Source organism: Apium graveolens, unplaced genomic scaffold, assembly GCF_009905375.1.
Source record: "Apium graveolens cultivar Ventura unplaced genomic scaffold, ASM990537v1 ctg5633, whole genome shotgun sequence".
Classification (NCBI taxonomy): domain Eukaryota; kingdom Viridiplantae; phylum Streptophyta; class Magnoliopsida; order Apiales; family Apiaceae; genus Apium; species Apium graveolens.
Genome location: NW_027419031.1, coordinates 50820 through 77491, shown reverse-complemented (window position 1 = coordinate 77491; position 26672 = coordinate 50820). Strand labels below are relative to the sequence as shown.

Below are 26672 nucleotides of genomic sequence, written 5' to 3'. Positions count from 1 at the left end.
CTCTGAAAGTTTTAATAATATGATTACGAAAATTAGGGAGAAACCTGTTTGTACATTAGTATTAATGTACAGTCAATTGGTCATGGGGTTGTTTTTCAAGAGAAGAACTGCATGCGTTGGTTGGGATTTTGGAGATTTGGTTCCTAGCGCCAAGAAATTACTAAAAATAATGTTCAAGAAAACAGGGGAGTACAAAGTAGCAGGAGCTTTTGTTGGCAAGGTTTATGAAGTTAAAAGCATTCACTCTTCAATTTTCACCGTTGACCTTGATAAAAAAAACATGTAGCTGTGTGCAGTGGCAGTTGAGAGGTTTTCCTTGTCAACATGCATTATGTGCTTTGCAACAGATCAGACTCAATTGGGTTGAGTAAGTGTTCAATTTAATAAATAAATAATAAAATAGTTGTTAGTACATGTCAATATTATTAATTTATTTTTGTGGATTCTCAGTTATTATGCTAGATATTATTCTGTGGATAATTATAAGATAACATATGCATCAGAGATGGTACCTTTGGAAGATACTGATGATTGGGAAAAAGAATTTATATTAAAGAGTTGCTATATTAAATTATATAAGTAATTTTTTAAGATAACTAATAATCATTATATTTGTTTGTGTAGCCTGGAGCAATTCTTGTCCCACCTTTGCTGATTAGAAAACAAGGTAGGCCTAGAAAGAATAGAAGAAAGGCTTATTATGAGACATTTTAGGAGAAAAAAACAAGGTGCTGCAACAAGTGTAAGCAACCTGGGCATAACAAAACTATGTGTAGTGGTGGTCCTATAGGCTCTAACTCAAAAAGAAAAAGGGTTGGAGTGGAAGTTGATAGGAATTAGTTTATTTGGATTGTTGATTTTTTTCCATAGTTATGTTAATTACTTTTGAAACTTTTGAATTTTTTTAATTGTTTTGACTGAATTTTTCAGTGGTATTGAGCATCTATATATTTACTTTTGTGAGGATGATGACTTTTAGTGTGAGACACAACTAAAACAAATAGTGTGACATTGTTAAAAAGTTTCATGGCAAGAATATGTTATATTTGAATTAATTAATTAAGTATTCTATATTTATATAATTTTACAAGAAGTAAAGTAGTAATATTTAAAAATATAAAATTTATGAAGTTAAGACTAAAGGTTGTATATGTCATACAAAAATGTTAAATAGTAAAATTAACCATGGTTAACATAAAATTGTTAAAAAATTTGAAAATAGGATATATTTATAAATAAAATCATAAACAGGACACATTTGTAAATCCATATTTAAAATGAGATATATTAATAAAAACCCCATTTTTCTTTTCAAATCTTCATAAATTATACTTCCATCCAACTAAAAGAACGTAGGAGTATAATTTTTTTTCCATCCGACCTTCATTTCATATCATATCACTCAACTAAAAGAACGGCTGGAACTCACAAGAATCTAGTGTCTAGTGTTGGTCAAAGTAAACAAAACCAACTACACCATCAAGTATGATTACTCTATTTTACATAAAAATAACAGTTTCTTCCACTTCTGCAGCCTAGACCTAGAGTGACCAAAAATATCAGTGTACATAGTTGGTGAACATAAACCTGTCAAATACTACCTCCATTCCAATATGGACAACACTATATTCTTCTATATCTAGATGAGTATGTCTCTATCTGAAATCAATATAGATGCAAGTTATTTGTCTTTGAAGTTTGAACAGCAATCAGAATTAGAAGATTACAAAGTATCCATTGCTTGAAATTCAAATTTTATCTTGATCCATACTCCACTAGCAGCATGTCTGCAGCTTCCAATAAATAAGACAAAGCTCAGCTATTTGTTGCACATTATAAACTGAAGTCAAAATACATGTACACACTTAATACATTGAATTTTTAATACAGGCACATCTGTATCCATCTTGAACTACTGAAGATCCAATTTTCTTGATTCTAAAACTAAGTCCGAGGGAGCAACAATTTTTGATTTGATCAGATCTAAATTTTAACAATGCTTGCTAAACTAAGACTATCCTAACAAATCATAACAAAAGCAATTAACCTGCTCAATTAGAACATCTCCAACAGGGGTGCTTGCAAGGGTGCCATGTGGCAAGCATTTTTGGCAAGTTTTGGCGGAGAGTGCCGCTATTGGAGATGCTATAGAACAGGATATTATTCAGGCTATCACAGTGGTACATTAACAATTCAGATACTTTTTATAAGCAAAATTGTAAGTTGGCCTCAACAAAGACTCATAAATATACCTAGATATGGATTACAGACTCAGCATACAGACATACAAATGAGGAATACATCTGATGATACATTCAATGAACTAATATGATTGATATATTAAGATTGGCATAATCTTGCCATGTTAGAACCTTATTCAAAAAACCAAAACTAGTATACATGAATAACATACTATTCTGGAAACATCACCATGAAAAGGGGCTTGCTCCCAACAAAAAAACTTCATTCTCCACATCTTTAACCCATTGGCAGACTCTGTTGCATGTCTTTATTGCCAGTGCCTGCAATTCAAATATAATAGGGTTAAGTACCACCCAATAAGAACTCAAAAGCTACTGGAGAGAAAAAAAGAAGTAATATCTGGTTTCCCAAGCATATTATTGAAGAACATAATTTATTAATAAAAATCAATATTTGATTTCATATATAGATTAATAGAAACACGTACTTTCTTTTTGTCGTAGAATTTAAGATTTGAAAGTGTGGTCCTCTGAGTAGTAAAAAAAACAAAGAGTTGCACATGCTAAGCCAGGTATGTTTCTTTTTTCTTCATTAATTTTAAACTAGAAATGTTTCAAGCACATCCTTCAATTGCATTATTGCCAAGATCAAACATGCTAAAGAATGTGTACAAAATCGTGGAATGTATGAAAGTGTGATGTTTTACCTAACTTATGTCCTACAGTAAAAGATATAGTATCTTCTAAAGTCAAATACCTCATTTTCATATTAAATTGATTTGATATTCAATAATGATAACGCATTGCAATTATTGTTAGTTGAGAGTTTAATAATTCAATTGACAAAAAGATATTAATGATGATTCAATTATCAATATCTGCAGGTGAAATGTTTAAAGACGTGTGGAAAGTTTTCACCTTGTAAACATACTTGCCTGTTATTTACTTTACCAGAGAGCAAACTTCATAAAAAGGTAGAGGTGCACATTGTAGGATTTAGTACTCTTTGCTAAAGAAAAGGTTACTGTACATTAGAGCAGGAAACATACCTTGTCTGCTAGAGGATCAAATGCTGCATAAAGTTCAAATTCCTGAGTAACCCAGCAGAGTAAAACTGCCACATACAAGAATCATAATATTAATTTTAATTATAAAAGAGGACTTGAACAAAAACACGGACAAGAATACAAAGAGAATTAATTAAGTTTAGTCCATTGGGTAAATCAGGATGTAAGTATCCCAAATACGCATTGATTACTCCGAAGTCCGTGCAAGGTTATCTGTATATTGCCATAAATTAATAAAGATTTTTCAAGAATCAAAATCTACAATCCTGCAGTTTGTCTTGATAGTATGCCCTACATAAACTAGGCTATATGAAGTTTTCAAGAATCATCCTGAGCAAAAATGGTTAAGATAGTTAATTGTTGGAATTAATTAAATTGAAAAACAAAGTGATAAACCATAAAGCTTGCAGTAAGTGATACCAACAATTAATTTTAAAAAATTGTGATGACTGAAAATTCTGGAAACATTACTTGCACATGTTTCCAAAATTCAGACAAGAAGCCTTCTTCCACCCCTAGTCTATTTTCTTCATGCAAAATTGAAAGTTTAATGTTTGGTTTACATAATATAACAAAAGGCTGCAAGGATAAAGTCCAAGGAAAAAAGCAAGCAAAACATGGTGCTTGCATCTAACAAGAGACACCCTAGGGTTTAGGTCTTCAAAGGCGGAGGTATAATGAACTAAAAAGTAATACAAGAAAAATACGATATAATCAAAATATACAGTTAATCAGTAGGGGAAACAGGTTCTAAAGGCCACAATAGACAAGTTTTCTAGCACGGTCTAAATTGATATTTAATGACCTATTTTTGTAATCTAATCGTACGGATGTGAAGCTTAGGTCGAGAAATCATAGTATAACGATTTCATGTAACTTTTTGTAAAGTATGGGTTTTATAGTAGTAGTAGCATTTGTTATGCAATGTTGATGGTAGAGATTAACTGTATATGTTTTGTTAAGAAAAGGATTTATCCAAGTCAGCAAGTCAATAGATATTTTGAAAATTTACACATATTTTAATGTGATATTCACATCCGTACAGTTAAATTTCTGGTAAGATGGATATTGACTAAATAAGGTGTATTTACAAATAGAAAAGTTTTCTAAGGTGGTCTTTAGAAACTCCGAGCCCGACTAGGGGAAATGCCAAAGCTACAGGATATTTTCTTATGATACTTATACTTGAAACTTGACGTATAAAGAACCTAAAAATATAAAGTTCAATATATGCAAGGTCGAACTAGTACCAATAAATCATTCTTAGCCTACATGATCATCAATTTTATTAGCAAAAGCACCTTGATCTTACCAAATCCCTAGACCTCTTGATGCCTATATTGGTACTTACGACACACTAGATAACCACTAATACAAAAGTGTAAAATTGACTCTTCACCTATACTGTGCGTCTGTGACCCATTGGAGAACATGCAGTTCTTTTAAAAAATAAATTGACAATTTCGCTGTTCTAGAATTTTAATCGGCAAAAAAGCTACTAACAGGTTTGTTACATAATCACATTTGTTACCATTAATTTTTTGTACACAACTCCTAAGCTTTAAGAAGCTCAAGTGATAATGATGGTTTTGCAATCACTGTTGACTCTTGACTCGGTCACTATAACTCCTGGTCATTAAGCCTTTAAATCATCAGAAAACGCCCTCTTTAAGTGTTGAATAACCCCTCAAACTTCAAGAATTAGACAGATGGAAGATAAAAACCGTCTTTTGTATTACAATTACTGAAGTTAAGAAAAAGAAGAAGAAAAGAGAGGAAAGAAAAAAAGCAGTCGGTGTTTATAACCATTATCTGACTTTATCCACTTTTCTTTCTTCTATTTGTAGTTAAATGAATTGCTAGCAAGTCCTCCACTAAAATTGTAAGTTATTGCCATATACCTAAATATATCTTAGTACAGTGGTGCCTTTCCTTAATCTAATGTCAAATTCAGTGCCAGCTGGTGAGATTAAGGGTGTCTTGGAAAAAGAAAAGTGATTAATATGCAGGTCATCAGGTGTACAAGGAAAGTCGGTTGGGGGTGTGAGTGTGTGTGATTCGCCTTGTTAATCCTACACGTGTCTTCATAATGCTAGGGGGATAATTATTCCTTTAGTCAAAGGCTCAAAATTATTACTGACATTATCTATAGAAAGAAAGAAGAAGCCTGGTCAAGAAATGTTCTCTAAGAATTTATATATTGTTAGGACTGTAACTCGCTTTTGGTAAAAGGGGAAAGTTGAAGCCTACAGCATCGAATTTCGTAGCTTCACAATGGCAAAGACTAGGAACCCCTGAGACAATGATATTATGTCTTGAGACTCTGTAGATGATTAAGACAAAGAATATGTCTCCGTAGTTAAGATTTCTAGGTACCCATCACTAATAATTTTGTCATAATAAACAATAGTGCAGTTAAAAACTAGCAGTTTATGCCTATAAGTACAAGTAAACTTAAGTTTATCTTGAATCTAAGCAATTTACCATAGTTATCGTCCCTTCTAAACTGGGTTTTGTGAGGACCGATTTCTCTATCATGCATAGAAGTATACAGCTTCTGATATGCTCTATATAATCTGCCAAAGAAACACAAGCGACAGCATTAACAAAGCTTTTAGAGAAAACTGGACACAGTGCAAGTAACTATGATGTTACCTTTTCTGTTGTTTAGGGGTGTTAATTGGTGATGAAAACTCAGACGATACATATTGATCTAGATATATACTGCGGTAAATGAAGTGCCAAAGCCCAGCAGGACCACCTAACAGTGCCTTACACCCATCTGCGGAGTCTGGTGGAGGTCTAGGTTGACCTAAATGAGATGACAAAGATCCGGAGCGAGGAGACGGATTAACAGGCAAATCTTCGACACGCATGCCACCATCCAACATCGACCTTTGAGCTTCATGAAGAACATTCGACTTAAGAAGGACCATTTCGATACGGATCCTACAAAAAATCAACAGACTTGGCTGTAATATATAAAGAATAAAAACAAATCAAGTCATGAACATGACATTGCCATCAAACATGGATAATATAGAAATAATTGTAAGAGGATGCATTGAACATTATTTGATTAATCAAATAATACAGTATATTGACAAAATAGTAAAAACACACCTCCAATCTTTTAGACGATGAAATGCATCTGGATTAGCAGTTAGCAACATCAAATATGTATCAGCCTGTTACAGAAAACGAAAAATCTTAGTCCTCGCAATATTCGGAAAACCATGACAGTTTCATACAGTAGTTATATCATCAATTTAGAAAATATTAATAAACTCGACGCAAAAATTAAAAAAAGCTTGCTGTGCATGAGAAGATGATCCTCAAATCTAGCCATACTCACATCAAGATAATATACATAAGTATATAAAAATGCCATTGGATTGTATCTTGGAAGACAGATTGGAGAGAAAGATTCAGATGTCCTGCAATAAGTCAAAAAAAATGTCAAGAATGGAATATTCTAACAAGTCATAAATTTTGGAAGGGATTTAAATATAATAATATTAAAATAATTAAGGCAAACATCAATTAATTAGAGATGTTAGGTCGGTCACTGCAGTACAGAGTAGACATGAAGATTTAGAGAAACTTCTAAGAATAATAATGTATTAAAGATGTAGAAAACTCGACATAACCAGAATAAAAACTAGAGGAAAATGATTTAATAGAAAAGCACAAGTACGAAAAGAGCAAGCAAAAAATCCTCTGAGCGGATAGTACATTATTTGGATGTTAAGAGAAATACATCTACTATAAGGTGGAAGCTATAAATAGGACACAATATAAATTGGTTCATTTTGTTACATATTTTTTTATATGCACTCAACTTTACTGTTAAAATACATTTAATATAGATATCATCTAATAAACTACAAACCAAATTCATAAGAAACTATAGGTTAAAGTAGACTTAATATGTAGCTCACTGATAATGTCATATTGTGCATTCCATAAATAACAGTATGAAACCACCAGAAGCATGCAAAATATTATCCGTACAGAACTAGCAATTACTTCTCACAGATATTTGTCGGTGGTTGATATGAAATGGACCATAAGGTCATAGATTGATTGCTTACCTGGCTAAATAAGTATAATCAAATATTAAAAATGACTATAGATTAAAAAGTAAAGATCCTTTTTCATAAAACTTAGGGTGTAAGTATGCCTTAAAAAGCTTCAAGGTAAATTTAACGAATTCTAGTAATGAGCACTGCATTAATATTACTTGCCTAAATGATTCAGATGACATCACAAAGTTGGCCAGCAAGAGCATATCATCAGGATGAAGAGATGCTTTCTGTGCACCAACCAGACTGATGACCTGCATTTCAAATTGAATTCAAAAGATGCTCTGACCCTCAGAACAGGATTAAATGATTAAATGGAGGTGTAGAGAAGGAAGAAACCTTGTGTTTACTCATTAATATTGCGAAGAGGACACCTGACTCAGCAACATCCTGCAATATGGCACCAGCGGCTTGCCTTGTTGCATAAGCAAGGGGAAGACATGAGTAGGCATGAAGAAAAGTGGCAGGGTTCCTGAATCAAGAATTGGTTGATCTTTAATGGCACAGAAGTTATTTAATCCCAAAAAACTGGAAGTCATAAAAATTTATATAAAGGAGAATAGCTAATTTCAATAACATCTGAATTTTATAAGTATTAATTGTACACAATTAATGTGTATACTGGCAACTCTGAACTTTAGTATAGTACAAAATTAATGCGGACAGGTTGGACCCCGTCAGACTTGACTTCAACATTAGCAGAGATTGTGATTGCCCGTGTCAGAGCAAAAGCCTACTAGACTGTATTGACAGAACAATTATAGACTTTCAAGTTGTTTGATATAAAATCAATTCTTTTAAAGTTACATTCCTTATCTCAACAAATTAGGTGGGGACCCTTTAAAACCTTAGTAGGATTAGAAAGTGCAAGTTTAATTAGGATATAACTTAAGGTTCTTAATTCGTATTCGTATTCATTTCCTACGACTTGTTGGTTTACACAGAAATATGTAATGACAATTACATATATTGTTCCTTCGGAAAATTAATTTCCTCTTTATTTCTTAATCATCCCTTACTCCTGCCTATTCCTAATCACCTTCCTTTGGGGAGTAGGAAATAGGAACGCCCAAAATCTCACCTATTTCCATCTCAGTTCCTAACATAAAAAATAATAAATAATATACATCAACTACGAATTGATTGCCATATAAAATAAATTTAGTGGTGGAAGAACAAAAGTAAGACAAATAATCTCTAACTAGCAGGATAATGGCCTATTAAAAGTACAAGGCCCTGTGGTGAGATACCGTCCTATTTCATCTTTATTGCAAGTAAGTTAAAGTGAAATTTTTGTTTTAGTATGTACTATTTCACATTATTCGCACATAAACTCCAGGATTTTGTCAATTGTTTTGACAAGTACTAATTCAGATTATTTTGAAGTCACAATAACTTGAACATATGTTGAACTACCATGGATATCATAGGCCTTGTACTGACCCCACAGCATCCTGCCTAGAAAGGCAAGGCAACCCCCTGTGTTCAGCCATGCCCAGGTCTGTTTTAACTTTTACCCCATACCATACATTATTTGACCCAACCAATTCGAGTTGGGTTAAAGTAACTCCTATTTCACTTCGTCACTTAGAGACGACTCTATTAGTGACTTCACCAAAAGCGTAGCTCCTCCCACTGACAACGTTTCCCTTCTCGGGTTTTCTCTCCCTCCCTTTGGTCGTTCTACTTTCTACTTATTTATTTGCTTATCTACTCTTTCTTTTTGCGTGTCTTTCGTTTTCTTTCTTTGAATTTAGGCAAGTGGCCAGATATTATTATGACTTACAATTTGATATTCAATAACTATCAGTGATCAGTGGGTAGTGGATACAGAAAATTGTGTGCAACAACTGTATATTAAAATATATATTTAGATAATTTAGCCATTGAATACGAAATTCTATATCCTATAATAGATGAGCATGCATGTATATATACATATATGGAATAGAGGAATATTATAAAAAAACAAGCTTTTATACTATTTTTGCGACACGCATAAATATAATGCACATCAAAGGATGAATATGTATGCAAATATATACATACAAGTGTCTCAGTACTCGTGCGAGGCACGGACCTGTATATTAATAAATATAAAAGTTACTTTTTATTGTAATGCAACTATACCGATGTAAACTACTCAGACAATGAATCCTGGCACATGTTAGGTTTCACACTTTCATTTTAAATTTAGTAGACAACAAATTTGCATCTAACAAACTTTTACTAATTTGTACCTATCAAGGTCTATCAAGGTTTTACAAATTTATAAAGCCAACTGCCAACTACCCAATAAAGAAAAACTTAAGTACAATTATAAGGTACCAGAAAACTAAGTCACAAAATGTAATGATATGGCACAAATTTGTACTACAAAATCAATTTCGTTTGTATATTAACCAATAGAATTCAAAATTATAACATGATGTAATATTTATCTGATGAATTTGTTTTTACATTCAATAGACTGCAGAAGTAGAGGAGAGAAACAAACCAACTAAACGAGTGGATGAGAGAAGAGAACACCGCATCTGTTCCCCCAAGCAAAGGCGTCATATCAAATTTCGGATTCTTCTCAAAGCATCTATTTATAGACTTTGTCAGAATAAGTATCATCTGTATTTGTAAGAATTGAGACAGTAAGAAACTACCATCTATCCCCTTCACAGAAGTGTAACTACAAACACATTCACTTTCTTGTATATTAAAAGCATCCTACTATTAAACTTATGCAACATAACAACAAATATACTCCTTTTCCCGAATAAAACACTTGACATGCTCTAAATTTATTGGTCCTGCTTTAGAACACCAAAATTGAACTTTAATTTTTTACATTTTAATTTTTTAGAGAGTGATAGAAAGAGATGAGCAATGTTATAAATTATCCAGGATACATAAAGGTTACGAATGAAATCGAGTCACTTAAAGCTGTCTCGTTAAAAGCAATTGTAATCTGAGCTCTTGGCTCAACAAATAATGTAACAAGTTATGTTTTCATTTTCTGGTACATAATTTTTACATTAAGAAAGGAGAAAAATGGGTAAAGTAGTGGGTCCAATTAATATTTACAAAGTACAAAAATTTCAAAGGGTGGGAGGAATTTGGTGGCTTTAATTACCTTCTTCAGTCATTAAAACTTTACTACTTTTAGAAATGTAAAGAATCCAAAGGGACAACCTAAATAGAAAATTTAAAGAATTGGGCGGGAAGGAGGGAGTACCTGGCCATAAAGAAGTTCCAGTTGTTCACTGAGGGATTCATGAGGCTCTTCTGTACAGCTTATGCAAACTAGATATATAGGTCCTTTAACACGAAAAACCACCTGAAATACAAGGATATTTAAACATATGAGCATTTATCTACCAATTCAAAAAAAAACATATAACCAGCCATATTTCTATCTTAATTTGCAGTATTTCCAAAGACAAAATAACATACATAATACATTTATAAATCATAAATTTTAATTAACATTAACAAGGTAATTTTTATTTGCAATTACCATTAATCTTTTCTTATAATCCATGTTAAATATAGATGGTAGTCACTGTTCCTCAAAGTAAACATGAAATGAAAGAACAAAAAAAACATAAACTGAGAGTTTTTTGGATATTAATCAAAGACTTAAGAATTAATATTAACCCACTACAACAGATATTAATATTAATACCAATAGTGCTGCATTTCCCAGTATCAGCTAAATGGAGAGCAAACAATTAGAAACATGTTCTGTTTATAGGAACTCACAGAACTTCATTCTGCTGAATTAATATATATATATATATATATATATATATAAATTCCACAGAAATCAAGTAAATGCAAGATATTAACTGACCTGGTGTTTTCCCGCCCTAACCAACTTCACACGATCTCCCCTGAAAAAAGACCAGTTTAGAAAACTGAACCTTCATTTCATCTACATAAAACTCAATAAATAATAATAAAAAAATTGTGAAGCGATTGAAGTACCCATTCTCCACGAAGGAAATGATGGCTTGCAAAGTTGCTGAAAATCCTGCTAGTCTGTGTTCATCTCCATATCTTCAAGTAATCAGCAGAAACAAATATATTAAGTCATTTAATCACGGAAAAAAATACAGAATCACAAAAAATTACTGATATTGTGCTAAATCTCTCGGCGGAAGATTCCAGACCTTGAATATATTGGTTTTCCAGAATGGCTTAAGATAAAGAAATGCTTCTTCCTTTTCCTCCATGAAACAGAAGCATCATCCTGCATTTCATTTTTTAAACAGTGACTAGAAGTTGTATCAGTTACAACGTGTTAAATAATCTTCACTAATCTTATTTATAGGATTAGTTATATGAAACACAAAAATGATGAAATTCCAAGTTCTAAATGCAAAAGGTCCGTCAATAAAATAGAGAAAATACGCGATCATGATTTTTGTTGGTGGAACATTCGTACTCAAATCTCGATATGCCGGCGTATTATCTTGATACGGTGGTGGCTAATAACATCTTGCCAATAGAATGTAGGGCTAAATGCACAGTAACTAATTATAGGGAATGCAAAAACTCCCCTAACTGAAGAGAATCAGGAAGATTCTAATATATTAGGAGTAAAAACAAAAGAAAAAAAAACAATTTCTGAATTAATGGAAGATACAAGGAATCTGGGGGAGTGAAGTGATGAACCCAAATCTTGCCTTTGCGGGGGGTGATAGTGATATCTATATTGAAGACTAGTAGATCACTGTTCCCCGCATATTTTAAGGTTTGCAGAAGTATTACTCTACATGTTCCACTAAAGAAGATTCAATTCTGGGCCATATCCAGTATTACATAATTAAGGAGGAAAAACGTCATATTTTTTGCAAGTAAAATAGAAACCTGAAAAGGTTTCCATTATAAACCTCCTTGGCCATATTCTGCTTCCACAGACAGTAAGGTCAATCCAATGAACCATATATAAGTTCTAACCGAGACAGATTTTGTAAATTCAGAACTTTATAGCCAAATACAGACTGCCATTAAGGATAGTTTTGTCAAAGAATTTGCAGCACCTTATTTGGTATAAACAAATGATACCAAGATGATCACATACGCTTCAAATTGGAGCTGGAATTTCCGAACTTACCTATTTGTCTATATAGTTTACAAGTCAAAACTGGCTTAAAAATAAAAATCAGCTTATATTGATCTGCTTCTGGAATTATAACTTCAAATAAAAAAAAATTATCACAAGTAACTTCTAGTATCCACAAAAAATTAACAAGACCACAAAATTAATTAAACAATTTAAACAGATAACTACTTGCAGGTAAAAAATTTACTTACAATTTGTAAAATAACTTTAAGTAACTTCATGTATTGTCAGTAAGCAACTAGGGATGTATTTTTATTTCCTAATTTATTGGTGCGTGATACATTGAAATATTAGTATCAATACAATCACTGAATATTAAAAATTGTAGCACAAAAACTTGTAACATCTAATTATACTAAAATAATATTATTAATATTTAGCAAAAAAATATTAGTAATTAGACCATAGAGGTTGTTATTAATGGTAATATCAAAAATATCATTAAAAAATGATTGGATGTGTTGCATTTTTTATAACTCTTTTCCAGGAAACAGAGACAAGTTCGATACGAAGAATACCATTATTTGTTTGTAAGAGTGAAGAATCAAAAAGATAATAATTAAGATATTCCCTTCTAGAGAGATCAGAAGAGGCATTTTTTTTTCTGGCAAAATGATGATACGGATTTAACAGAAAGATTCAGTCCAAACTTTACAAACGCTGGACTTTCTCACTGATGTTTCTGCAACTGGATCAAATTTTATAATCAAGTTGAAATTAAAAGACTATAAATGCGCTGACCAGTGAGCAATGATCAATAAGATTTCTAATTAGAAATTCTCATAAAGAATACCAACTTTTGTTTGGATAATTTGAGGAGAGATTTACCCTTAAATTACAGACTTACACAATTTTGCTTAATGGGTAGTGTGAAGTGAATAATATGGATGCAGGGAGGGTGTCAAATTAAATAATTAACAAGGGCATCAAACCTGATTTTTTTGCTCATAATACGATGCATGAAGGTTTATTATAGGTTTAAAAAGTGTCTGATGCTACAAAGCTTTTTAAGGTGATGAATACAAAGGGCATGGCACCTAATGTTCGAAGCTACACAATTACGATCGGGTATTTATGCAATCAAGAAAAGATGGATTGAGGTGTTGAGTACTTTGTGGGAAATGCTTGATCATGGTTGCGAACCAGATGCTTCAGTTTACACATGCTTCATTACCGGGTTTGGCAATGTAAAGAAGACCGGATAAAGTTTTTAGATTACTAAAGAAGATGAGAAAAAAGGCTCCTAACAAGATGGGCAGATTTATACTGCTTTAAAAAAAACTGATGACAAATTGCAAAATGCCAGATGATGCTATCAAATTTACAAGAATATGGTTTAGAGCAGTAATCAACCAACTATCCACACTTACAACATGATGATGAAGTCATCTTTCCAAACAAGACACTTTGACATGAGTTTTGCAGCTTGGGAAGAAGCAAACCAGAAGGGGGGTTGCTCTAATGATAATTCTTAATTTGTTCTCATTGGTCGGCTTACAAGGCAGGGAAGATCTGTTGAGGCTTGGAAATATTTGGAGGAAATGACAGAAAAGGGAATGCAAGCTCCCCAAATTGATTACAACAAGTCTACTAGCAATTTTTCTAGAGCCGGAAACCTAATACATCGGAGGAGTTGGCTCAAAAGATAAAGTTCTCAGGTAAGTTGGAAGTCAGCTACTTCTTTTAAAATGTGCAGAGAGGATTAAAGAGTAGGATGTTCTAATTGATGCAACTACGTTACTGGATTGACGCAACTAAGTTACTGGTTTAGGAAAATGAATTTAGTCTTTAGAATGCAGATTAAGAAATAGGAATCAAATTAAAGTTGTAGTTATGAACTAGCACATTAATTGCAGTATATAGACACATTTTAAATTTGGACCATTAGGTTTGCACTGGCGAAAATTCATACTTAAGTTCTTAATTCTATTGATACCAAAGACTACCGATAACCAAACTAATATTATAAATCAAAGTCCTAATTCACTCAAACAGCTGCATCACCAACCACAATGTACATTACACTTCCCCTTTAAACTAACACTACATTTCACACATAGAAAAAGATATATGTGTATATATATATTCTAAAAACAACCTTCTATAAATAAACCGCAACAATTAAAAAAACATTAAAGGTTGAAGAGAACTAACTTCATTAACATGGCGTTTCCCAGGAACCCACTCGGAATCCACACTACCGCCAAAAGACCCACTCCTATTAACCACCTCACCGCGATCAACCTCATCGCCACTAATCTCCTCAATACCTGAGCCACTTATCCCACTACTACTACTAGTCCCCTTTCCACCAGCATATCCACTACTACTCGGACTCCCTTGCCCTTCCACCTCAACTTCCACATCCGAATTATTCCTCCCCAACACTCCTCCCCCTCTCGACACCAAATTCCCAACCACTTCCTCTTCTACTTCACTCGAATCCGAACGTAATGTATCTACTTCTCCAGAATTCTCAGCTACTTCTTCGACTCGTGAATGTGAATCCGAAGGTAATATATCATTATTTCCGGGATTTTTAACTACTGCTACTTCTTCGAGTTGCGAATGAGAATCGGGAGGTAAAGTATCGATGTTTTCGAGATTTTCAACTACTGCTACTTGTTGAAGTTGCGAATGCGAATCGGAAGATAATGTATGGATGATTTGGGGATGAGGAGGGGGAATATGGGGTTTAAAGTGGTGGTGATTGAGTGAGATAGAGGTTAATTGACCTTCAATAGCGTCGAGAGATTGGTCAATTGAAGTGGTAGGGTTAGGGTTTTGGTCAATTGAGTCGTTATCTGATGAGGAGGAGTTGGCATCATCTTCTGGTAACATTGAAGTGGAGAGGATGTATAGAATATAAAGAGTGTATGTATGTATATGCGGAAATGGAGAATTGGTGTTACAGGAGGAGGTTTGTTGGGTTTGTTATGTTGGGGTAGTTGGTTGATCAAGGTGAAGTGGAGTGGCGTTGAAACATTCGGGTCAAAACTTATAATCGGTTCGGGTCGGGTCGGTTTCATTGTATGATGGGTCCTTTTCTGATTAATTTTTTTTTTTAAAAAAAAATATTAATTTATTTATATTTATTATGTCCAAGCTACAGATAATTGAAAACGGTGATTTCTTCTCTGGCAGGCGAACAAATAATACAAATATATATTGCCAACTTGTAACTGATTCTTGTAAAATTCTTACTTGTAATGGATGAATAATTGATGAAATATATGATGATATCGATGCAGTCTATATAGTATAGGTGTTGTTCTTGGTTTCTATTGAGTTGCTACATTTAATTGACTCAATCACTTGGTTTGTTTAATTAATGCCCGCAGTATTGCATAATTTAGTAGTGTAATGTGAGCCTCGTAACGGAAATGTGAAGTTGTTATACTGTGCAAGTAATTCGAGTCATTTGATCTTGTGAGTTGTTTTGAAAATTTTCATATTCGTTCGGGGTACAGTTTTTACAGTTCCAATTAATTGTTTTGATTAATATAACTCGGTAATGTGTTTTGTTTTTGCAATCAGGAAGTAGGATTTATCGAGATTATTTTAGGTATTTTTAGCCAAATGAGAGACATTCACTAATAATCGAAGACAAGAAGAGCGCACCGCCAAATATGGAACTCAGTGTGCAGTACCTTCGAGTATGTAGAGTTCATAAATCTCTGACTAGTACTAGTAATATGTGTTTGTGTGTGACTTTACCGTTTCTATTAGTTCAAATGTGGTTAAGGTTTCTTTAGATTGCTAAAAATGGAGTTTAACGCGTTTTAGTACCATATATGTAGGCTTGCAGTTTGTACTATTTAATCCTTGTCATTTTGTTATAGACTATCCTACATTGTACTCATTGATATGTTTTTTTGACATCAATTGTTTCTTTTTCGTACTATTAGAATGCCTCAAGTGAAGGTATGTAATGTTTATTCATGTTCTCCTTATTGTTTAAGGAATTGCTCAAGTGGATAATTATTTACCTAGATCTGAATTTAAAGGTTTGCATCAGCAATTAATCGCAATGAGCATTCTCAAAATGTATTTTTAAATGTTTTATGCGTTCAGCTACCTGGATAATGATCAATTAGCTAAAAAAACTACTTAGGAAAATGATTTTAAATTATGGATATGTGTAGTCATTCTACGAGTTTCTTCCTTCCCGTGTCCTTTAGATTTTTCATAAATAAATGCATTCAATTCATCAATTAGCTTTTTCATGTCCTTTTTATATGTTGTACTGCTGCATTCTACTGTATGCTGCTAGTAATGCTCAGATTCCTCTAGAGTCCTTGTTGTCTGAACACTCTCAGCAGCAGTAAGCTGTAACTTTTTAAGTTTCTAGGCCGAGTCATGTAATCTAACTCCATCTTCGGACTGGGAACTTTTTTAACTTGTACAGATGACTGATCATTTTCCAGATTTTCATTTGTCCTTAATAGGATTATTTGGAATTGATTTATCATGCCTTTTTGCTGCATTGTATCCATATCTGCATCATATTTAGTTGGCATTGTCTGTTGTTTAGATCCATGTGCCTGTCTCAAGGAGGGAATTCTTCAAAGAGTACCTGCAACAAATATGTTAGTGAAAATAATCCTCCATTGCTCCTTCCACGCTTGTCTTGCTTTAAACTTACTCTTGATCATGCATTCTTCACACATAGGTCGTCCTGAACGATTGGGCGCGTCCTGACGCTACGAACTCCACATATTGCTATATCTTTCAAGTATCTCTATTTGCTTTGTCTTGAATGAGAACAAGCTCAACCATCCCAAAGTGTGCATCTCCAGGAGGCAGGACGCGTCCTCCCCTTGTAAAATACACATATTCTCCTTGCTTGGCAACCTTATTACCTATACAGCTCATCCCATTATTTTTACTTATCAGGGCGCGTCCTGCGCCTTGGGCGCGTCCTGCGTCTTGGGCGCGTCCTCCTCCTTTCAATATCTTCCTGCTCATCTCTTTACATGACAACCCAAAGTACAGCCTACACAATCATGGACGCATCCTACATATACAGGGCGCGTCTTCGCTTCATACAATGTAGACCAAAACCTAATTATTCATCTTCTTGCCCCAATTCAATTCCAATTGACCCGTATTTGACCCGAGATGATCCAATACCAAATTTTGGCTATAACAACTACCCCCCGAATTCCATATGAAGTTGAAAACAAAATTGGAATTCTAATATCTACATCCAAGCAAAAATTTGTGTCATCCTCCACTCGTATGAGTATGCGTCCTCTACATCTTCCTCTATGAGGGCGGATTCTCAATTAAGGCCGCGTCTTCGGAATCTTATCCTCCTTATTGACCATGACGGCGCGCTCTCACTCTTTGCCGCGTTCACAATTGTTATTCACATTTCTTCCCGCCTTCACCTATGAATACCCCTTCTCTTCCTGATAACTTTAACCTTGGTTTGTCTAGAGAGGCTTACCACTTATGTACCATATCTCTAAGCTTACATGAGCTAACTCGGTGTAAGAAACAAGAGAATTTATACAAAAGTGTGCACTTCACATACTTTGGAAAAGCACAATCCATTAACAAAGGTTTGAGGGTTCTCTAACTTTTTCATCCCAATATTGGTCTCCCATGAGCGTGCCTTAAACTGAAAGGGTCATCATATGAGGGCGCGCACTAAGGAAAGCGCGACCAGAATAAAACACTAGCTCTCTGATCTTCAAGTAATAAATAATCTTTGACGCAAGGAGGACGTGCCTTGTTGGTGATAGTGATCCTTCCACCGATGACACAATACCATTCTATATTTGATTTCCTGCTTCTTTCCAAATCATGACTCCAAACCGCTGATCTCATCTTTTCGACAAATAGCGTGATTCATTTATTCAAATCAAAGTCAAAACTTTTACAATCTTCTTCAATCATCTATTTTTAGAGGGCGCGCCCTTTAAAGAGGTGACGTCTTCCTCAAATAATTAACATCATTAGAGGGCGCGTCCTCTTTACAAGGAGCGTTTTGCTCGATGAGAGGAGCGTCCACGTCGACAAGAGTATCATTCTTGGAGGGCGCGTCCTCTATGAGAGGAGCGTCCATCTCCACAAGGGGAATCACCCTTGGAAGGCGCGTCTTCTCTAAGAGGAGCGTCTACTTCGACAAGCTAACATCCTTGGAGGGCGCGTCCTCTCTAAGAGGAGCGGCTTATCTCGACAAGTTCTTCATCCTTGGAGGGCGCGTCATCTGTCAGAGACGCATCCTCCTCGACAAGGGTATTCATCCTTGGAGGGCGCGTCCTCTGTCAGAGACGCATCCACCTCGACAAGGGAAATCATCCTTGGAGGGCGCGTCCTCTGTCGGAGACGCATCCACCTCGACAAGGGAAATCATTCTTTAAGGGAGCTACCTCTGTAAGAGGTGCATCTATCTCGACAAGCTAACATCCTTGGAGGGCGCGTCCTCTCTAAGAGGAGCGGCTTATCTCGACAAGGTCTTCATCCTTGGAGGGCGTGTCCTCTCTAAGAGGAGTGGCTTATCTCGACAAGGTCTTCATCCTTGGAGGGCGCGTCCTCTCTAAGAGGAGCGTCTTATCTCGACAAGGGTATTCATCCTTGGAGGGCGCGTCTTCTGTCAGAGACGCATCCACCTTGACAAGGGAAATCATCCTTGGAGGGCGCGTCCTCTGTCGGAGACGCATCCACCTCGACAAGGGAAATCATTCTTTAAGGGAGCTACCTCTGTAAGAGGCGCGTCTACCTCGACAAGCTAACATCCTTGGAGGGCGCGTCCTTTGTAAGAGGAGCATCTACCTCGACAAGGGTCTTCTACAAAATCTTCATGTAACAAAACTAAATCAAAGATCAATATTTTTAGAAGGCTTTTATCTTCAACAAAGCTCAAGCGATGCAGAAACTATCTCTTGTTGAAACATCTCCCAACGAGGCATCTCACGAAGTGGCATCTGATAAAGGGCATCTCACTCTCAGAGACATTTTCTTAAAGTTGAGCGTTTCCTTAAACATGAGTATTTTTCCGACCTTAAGCATCTCTCTTATTTTTAGGAAAAGCCATGTACCTTACTCATGTGGCAATATGTAACACCACAGAACTAATGAGAGGTAACCTACCCCCCGAGCGTGCACCTTGTCAAAAGTACTTTGTAGCCTCATCTTCCTCATCTGAACTAATGCAACTCCCACATTCCCTTTTTGCTAAAGACAACCAGATGACCTTGGTAGTCATATCGAAAGAAGAAGCCTTAACATATGAGCCAAATATGCTCAGGGCGCGTCCTGAAAACTCACTCAGATTATTGAGGATGTGAGGGCGCGTTCGTTGAAACTAAACTCTCGACATACTAGGAAGATCATTGTACTTCATTCGCTTCTGTATAAATCATGTATGTAATATCGAGGAAGATCACATGGGTATTTCAATAAAGGCGCGCCTTGAGAGAGATAGCCTTGGAGAGTTTACTTATAACTGTTGAGGATATAACATTATATCCTTAGATGAAGGAGCTCATTCATGTCCTGGGGCCTCACCTTGACAATTAAGGGGCGCGTCCTAGGATTCATGGTACCTCTACTCTGATAGATTCTTTTCTCTTGAAGTTCCAATATTAAGATTCTCCTTGTGGTCAATAAAGTTCACCTCACCATCAATATTTTTTTTTGAGGGCGCGCCTTAAGGAAAGGGCGCGTCTTGAAAGATGAGGAATTAGTTCCAGTCGAGCCATTCTTCAAGTAGTGACTATAACTCATCTGATTATCATGACATCTTCATTGAAAACTTCCATAGACTTTTTCTTCTGAGGGCGCGCCCTGGGAGAGCAATTCTCCACTGAATGTTTCACATGCAGAGGGCGCGCCTTAATATATTGTGACGCAGCACTTGGTAACTCATGAGATTTTTTCCTGATAAGATTTCCTACCTACAATAAACACAATTAATATGGAACTTGAAATGTTACCTGGAGGACGCGTCCTAGAGGGACGGACGTGTCCAGTCGGTGAATTTTCCTGAAATTTGCTGAAAGTCATATGGGCCCCAAATATTTTAATCAAGGCGCGTCCTAAGAGTTTGTGGGGGATTTTCTCCATGCCAAATCTCTTTCCCAATCCTCTTCCTGCACAAGTCCCAAAAACAAGTAATGTAAAATACAACGAAACTAGTTGAGTGTTACCTTGATGGATCTTGTTAAAGGCGATGACTAGCTCATGATAGTAATGCCTTCTTCTTGGAGTGTTCTCCTCCCGATCGTCCTCAGATTTGCGCCTGATTAAGTCTTCTAAACCGAATAGTGTTCTTAAATCTTCTAAATCAAATAGAATTGTTCAGTCTTCTCGTTGGAGTAGGATTCTCCAATCTTCTAAATGGAATAGGATTCTCCAATCTTCTAATTAGAACATGATTCTCCCATCTTCTAGATAGAATAGAATTCTTCAATCTTCTAAATAGAATAGGATTCTTCAATCTTCTATACCAAATAGGTTTCTCCCAATCTTCTTAATGGAATGGGTTTCTTGCAATCTTCTAAGATAAATAGGATTTTTTGGTAAAAATTCGTAGCTGCTGTTTTCCTCTGTTTCCGGGCTGCTCAACTTGGATTGTCCTATCCATATCATCTCTGAATTAAAGAGAATTCAATAAGCTTCGCGTAGGCTGTAAGATCGTTCAAATCTGACTTACGGAACTCGAGATACGGCCCAAACAGTGTAAGCAAATCGCTTAACCCACCAAATCCGAATTTTTCATCCAATTTTGCTCCTTTGTGGCCATGGTTGTAAACTTCAACCCTCATGGCTGGAAATCATCATCCATGGATCTCCCTCGTGGCCGTGGATACTACATTCAAATCTCCTTCGACCCCCCTGGCCAAAAATATTTATTTTACGGATCTCCTTCGTGGCCGTTGTATGCAACTCCTCTGTGGCTATCCTTCAATTCTTGCGTCAAAGAACCTTCATCGTGACGAGACATCTCTTCCTCCTGAGATTATGATCTTGATGAGCACCCCTCCTTCTAGCGCCAATTTGTTGACGGAGGAATTTGGTATCAACAAAGTTTGAGGTTCTTCGCCGGAATCAAGATCTACGATGGTGGTCCCTCGCCTGAAAAGTGAGCGGAGTGTGGTGGTTGTGATAAATTGGGGGCTGAGATTGCTTAGGGTTGGTGGTGGCTCCTTATGGCTCTCGCTTCCGACCCCTCACAATTTGCCTACGTATCCCTATTTATAGGGAATCAAGCCCACGTAGTTCTTGGGGAATAAGAAATCTAATGGGCTTAGACTTCTTATTCCCAGGCCCGGTCCAGAATCCATCTTCCGCTAGCTTTAGGAATATCCAACTATGAGGCCCAACCGCGAAGGCCCAAGGCTCGTTTGTAATCGCAGGACTTCACGGATAATGCATCTCCCTGCGCAAGGATAACATTCCGCTACAGCTATCTCCCTTGAATTACGAACGCAGGTATAGCCACGGTTCACCCCAAATGCCAGACGCGTCCCTGTCCCCCGAATGAGGATAACCCACCAGATAGCAGGACAGGTGATCCCAAGCTCTTGGGTGCAAAGTGCAGGATGACTCCAAAGTTCTCCAATGAGGACACCCATTGAATACAAGAACAGAGTTCCCAAAGCACACACCAAAGTTAACCCCGCATCCCCAACGAGGACACCCGTTGAATACAGGAGGAGGCCTTCAATCATCAGGCATACCCCTGGAGGTCTTCAAGCTTTTCACGGACATCCCCCTCCTTGACCGTCTCAAGGAGGGAATTCTTCAAAGAGTACCTGCAACAAATATGTTAGTGAAAATAATCCTCCATTGCTCCTTCCACGCTTGTCTTGCTTTAAACTTACTCTTGATCATGCATTCTTCACACATAGGTCGTCCTGAACGATTGGGCGCGTCCTGACGCTACGAACTCCACATATTGCTATATCTTTCAAGTATCTCTATTTGCTTTGTCTTGAATGAGAACAAGCTCAACCATCCCAAAGTGTGCATCTCCAGGAGGCAGGACGCGTCCTCCCCTTGTAAAATACACATATTCTCCTTGCTTGGCAACCTTATTACCTATACAGCTCATCCCATTATTTTTACTTATCAGGGCGCGTCCTGCGCCTTGGGCGCGTCCTGCGTCTTGGGCGCGTCCTCCTCCTTTCAATATCTTCCTGCTCATCTCTTTACATGACAACCCAAAGTACAGCCTACACAATCATGGACGCATCCTACATATACAGGGCGCGTCTTCGCTTCATACAATGTAGACCAAAACCTAATTATTCATCTTCTTGCCCCAATTCAATTCCAATTGACCCGTATTTGACCCGAGATGATCCAATACCAAATTTTGGCTATAACAGTAGCCTTACGTAAATTCCCGGTTATAGGTACTCTTCTTTCTTAATAAGCTTAGCAAGGCTTCTACCATTTCAGCAGAGTCCCCTTGATTTTGATATGCTCTGATCTGAATTTTCCAAACTGTATGTCCTCCTTTTTTTTCCTTCCAAAAACCAGAGCACAAACTTTCAGCGTACTATTATTTTTTTGTCGTGTGTGCTGGCAGTCTGTTCATTTGTGACATCTGTAACATTGCAAAAGAACCACTTGGTTCAGGGTAATCTTCCAGGCTACTCGCATTGCGTACGTATAGTTGGCATAAGTTCAGTTACTCTGTTGTCCGATACATTCTGTGTTATGACAGCAGAGAAGAGTGGTGCATCTTTTTTGTATTTCTTTTTTGTTTTACTGTTTCTGGTCCTCAACGTAACCTCATTTGATCCGTGGCATTTTTTTCCTCACCTGCCTGGTTGCTCTTCTTTTCACAACCTTCGTTCCTTCTGCAAGAGAGCCTGTGCACTTTTTGTTTATATATTTTGTCAGAACTTATTATTTGTTTCTGTGTTGATGATGTCCCATAGTTGTGGTTGCTACAGCCAACCGATGTGCTAATCAGCAAGGACACCCACGCAACTTTGTAAGTACAGACATAATCTTAAATTTTTCAGCCAGAGGCTAAAGTTGATTTGCCTGTTATCTTCATAGGGCAGATTTCGCATCTCTCTGTATATTTATCTTCTCATATCCTTTCTCCTGCTACCTTATATATCTCCTGGCTATTTCTTCTAGAGTTTGGCTCCTTCACTTTGTATAGTTGTTTTATAGCGTCCTTAACATCACAATAGCTTCACTGCCGCTTGACCTGTGATTGGAGCTGAAATATTGGGTCTCTCCGGATTTGAAGGATCATGCTGGTCCTGCCGTTCTCTCCTATGTCGCCGTTGGGACCTCTAAACACGCATGCGAAAACCCTCCTTTCTTATTAAGCTTCAAGTGCAATTCTAGAGCCCTGATTGCTTGCAAGGACTTCAAATATACGTCATTTTCTAGTCTGTGGTTCTACATCTTTGATGTAACAATTGGATGCCTTCTCAGAATAAATCTTAGCATCACCAATGTCCTTTAAGCTGTAGTATTCAAGTTTCAAATAGACGGGCTACTATTTTACTTAAATAAAGAATGTTATTTAGCCATTGTTCTTCAAGTGCTACATAGAGGCTTCTACTTCATCATACAACTTTTCTTCTTAATTTTAGATATTTGATGGTGTTTCACCGAGTGGAGTATAATAATATATTGTAAACATAAAAGCACATTAGCCAAAACTTGTGCTTGATAGTATTTTCAGTTTGGTCAATATGATTATAACTGACCATAACAAATGTTCTGATCTATACTTGTGGTCACAGAGACAAAAGAAAGAATTGCTGCCAATTTATCGAACTTTGCATACGAACCTTACAAATACATTTTCTTACGCCATGTCAGAACCCCAATGTATGCAGTAGTTTACTTTGACAGACATTCCTGGCTTCTTTCTTTGCCTCATAGTAAAAGTAATTGTGATTTTAAGCAGCTTAATGTTTTGGAACTTTTCCTAGACTGCATAATGAAGCCCAGTGAGAAACTTATACAGTTTGATGTTGGCGGCATTTGCAATTCTTGTGGTGGTAAGTTACCGACTTCACCAGGTATATAATGTACTATACACACTACACTCATTTTATTTCCAATGTTGAAGAATATGATCTTAATAGCGAATATATTCATTCTCTATATATTTACAGATCCAGCAAATGCGGCAGTAATCACTCAATGCAACGGAATTCTGCTTATAATTAAGTGTTTATCAAGTCTCCTGTCAGAAATACTGCAAGGCGTTCAAATTTGGTTTTCATATATCTATAAACTTTGTGTATCTCTTTACATTAGTGGGTGTTAAGTCGTTACAAATTTAGGGTGGCTCCTTTGTTTACAATCTCGTTACAAAATCTCATAAAATACGTTACATCATAGAAATATTTTACAGGCCAGCTCCTTCTTCTTGTCTGGGTTCGCGGTCTCTTCACCAGCGTGCAAGTGCAAATTCAGATTGGAGTGGGAAGTGCTACTATGGCAAGTACCGGATTGTGGCCTAATACTAAAATACTAAAATTCCATATACTTTATTAATACATTGCACTTGAGCCTCCTGGAAAATATAAAAGTCTTGAGCCTTTTGCAAATAGTCAGTCAAGTACCTTTTGCAAATTGCGGAATGCCTTTTCTTATTGTTATTATATCAAACATCCATGTATTTAATTCAAACCAAATTATAAATTGCGTATATTAATCTTATACTTTTAGCCACCAAAAGAGACCAGAGCACTACACAATTATATTATTTTTGTTTCTTCTTGTAATTTCGGCGGCAGTTATGTATCTGGAACAAACTCTAGAAAAAAACTGTTTCCGCAATAATTACACGCAAAACCTGCTATCACCCATCATGTACAAGAAGGACCTCAGAAAGCTTGGCCATAACCCCGTGGACTTCAGAAAGACGTGTACCAATTTTCAAATTTTATATAATATCCTAGTTAATACTCCATCCGTTTCATTTTAATGTAGTTTGTTTTTTTTACATGTTTCAAAATATATTGATTCTATAGTTGAAATTATAATTTTTAAAATTTTATTTTTAGAATAAACTTTTATTAACAAAATGAAATTTTAGAAATCATAATTTTTACTAAACAGTCAATGTATCTTGAAATATGTGCAGAAAAGTCAAATGACAATTAAAATGAAATATAAGGAGTAAACTCTGAAGTACGTTATACCTGGATCACTATATTATATTCGCTTATAGCCAATATTATTCAAATATATATTATGTTTCTTGGTGCACAGTGTAGTAAAATTTCAAAGTCTTATCTGGTATTTTCTCGTTCCCAATTTTTCCGTCGTATTTGATTTTTAATGGTTAAATTGACACAACTTTGACCGTAAATAAAAACTCATTATTTCATTATTTTGAAAAATTGAAAAATGCATAATAAAGTAGATTAAACATACTACTAATGATATAATTTTTATAAATATTTTTAATATTATACTATGTGAAATTTTCAGTCAAAATTTGATGAATTTGACCGTAAAAAAAATCAAACATAATATATAAATTGGGACGAGAAAGTATTTTGCAAACAAATCTCCGAGTAAACATGTGTTGAGTAACATAGCTGTAGGCACTCAACATCTGAAACTTTTATCTGCTATCAGAATTCATGATGAGGGAAATCAACATACTGCCTTTCTGCTTATAATTAACAAAGACATTCTAATATATAATCATTCTATATGAGTTGGATCCTTAAATGGCTTGATGATTTAAATCATATTCATAGGTCACTATGCAATTGCTGCGCTCTACTATCTATGTGATGAATCGAACCAGGACGATGTTCTGAAACCAAAAGTGGTGAATATTGTTAAAAGGTATGCTGCATCTAGTTCAGTTCGTGTAAGCTTCAGCAATCTAGCTCAGGCATTTCTGGACAAGCATGTCCCATAAGCACAAATAACACATGCATAAAATTAGTTTGAAGCTTGCAAGTAGAGCCTGTTAAACGAGCCGGCCAGACGAGTCGTGCCGAGTTTCAGGAGGGGTGATTTGGTTATTTCTAAACCCGTGTACTGCACGCCTAATAAGACGAGTCGTGCCGGACTCGGGCCGGTTCATGAAAGTTCAATCGTGAACAACTCGCAGGATTAGACGGGTTAAACGGGTTATATATATAGTATTTAATTACAGGTGGAGGTGGCACGTGATAATGCCGTGTCGGGACGAGGCGGATTACACGGGTTGACTTGTTGAAATGAAGTGTTGACGAAGATA

General features: G+C 35.9%; 1 protein-coding gene across 2 annotated transcripts; it reads right to left on the bottom strand.

Moving 5' to 3' along the window:
• Window positions 1–1424: 1424 nt before the first annotated feature.
• Window positions 1425–15433, bottom strand: LOC141702749 (vacuolar fusion protein MON1 homolog). Of its 2 annotated transcripts, XM_074506376.1 has the most exons (15): window positions 14627–15433; window positions 11517–11596; window positions 11332–11403; window positions 11198–11237; window positions 10580–10681; window positions 9851–9972; window positions 7693–7825; window positions 7516–7607; window positions 6624–6705; window positions 6392–6456; window positions 5924–6217; window positions 5753–5844; window positions 3251–3315; window positions 2431–2522; window positions 1425–1787 (listed from the first exon to the last, which is right to left on the bottom strand). In XM_074506376.1, coding segments are annotated over exons 1-15 (2019 nt in total). In that variant the 5' UTR covers window positions 15314–15433; the 3' UTR covers window positions 1425–1786. The 2 variants fall into 2 exon arrangements, with proteins under 2 accessions (XP_074362477.1, XP_074362476.1); XM_074506375.1 differs by lacking the exon at window positions 1425–1787 and having other exon boundaries at window positions 2182–2522.
• Between the last annotated feature and the right edge of the window lie 11239 nt (window positions 15434–26672).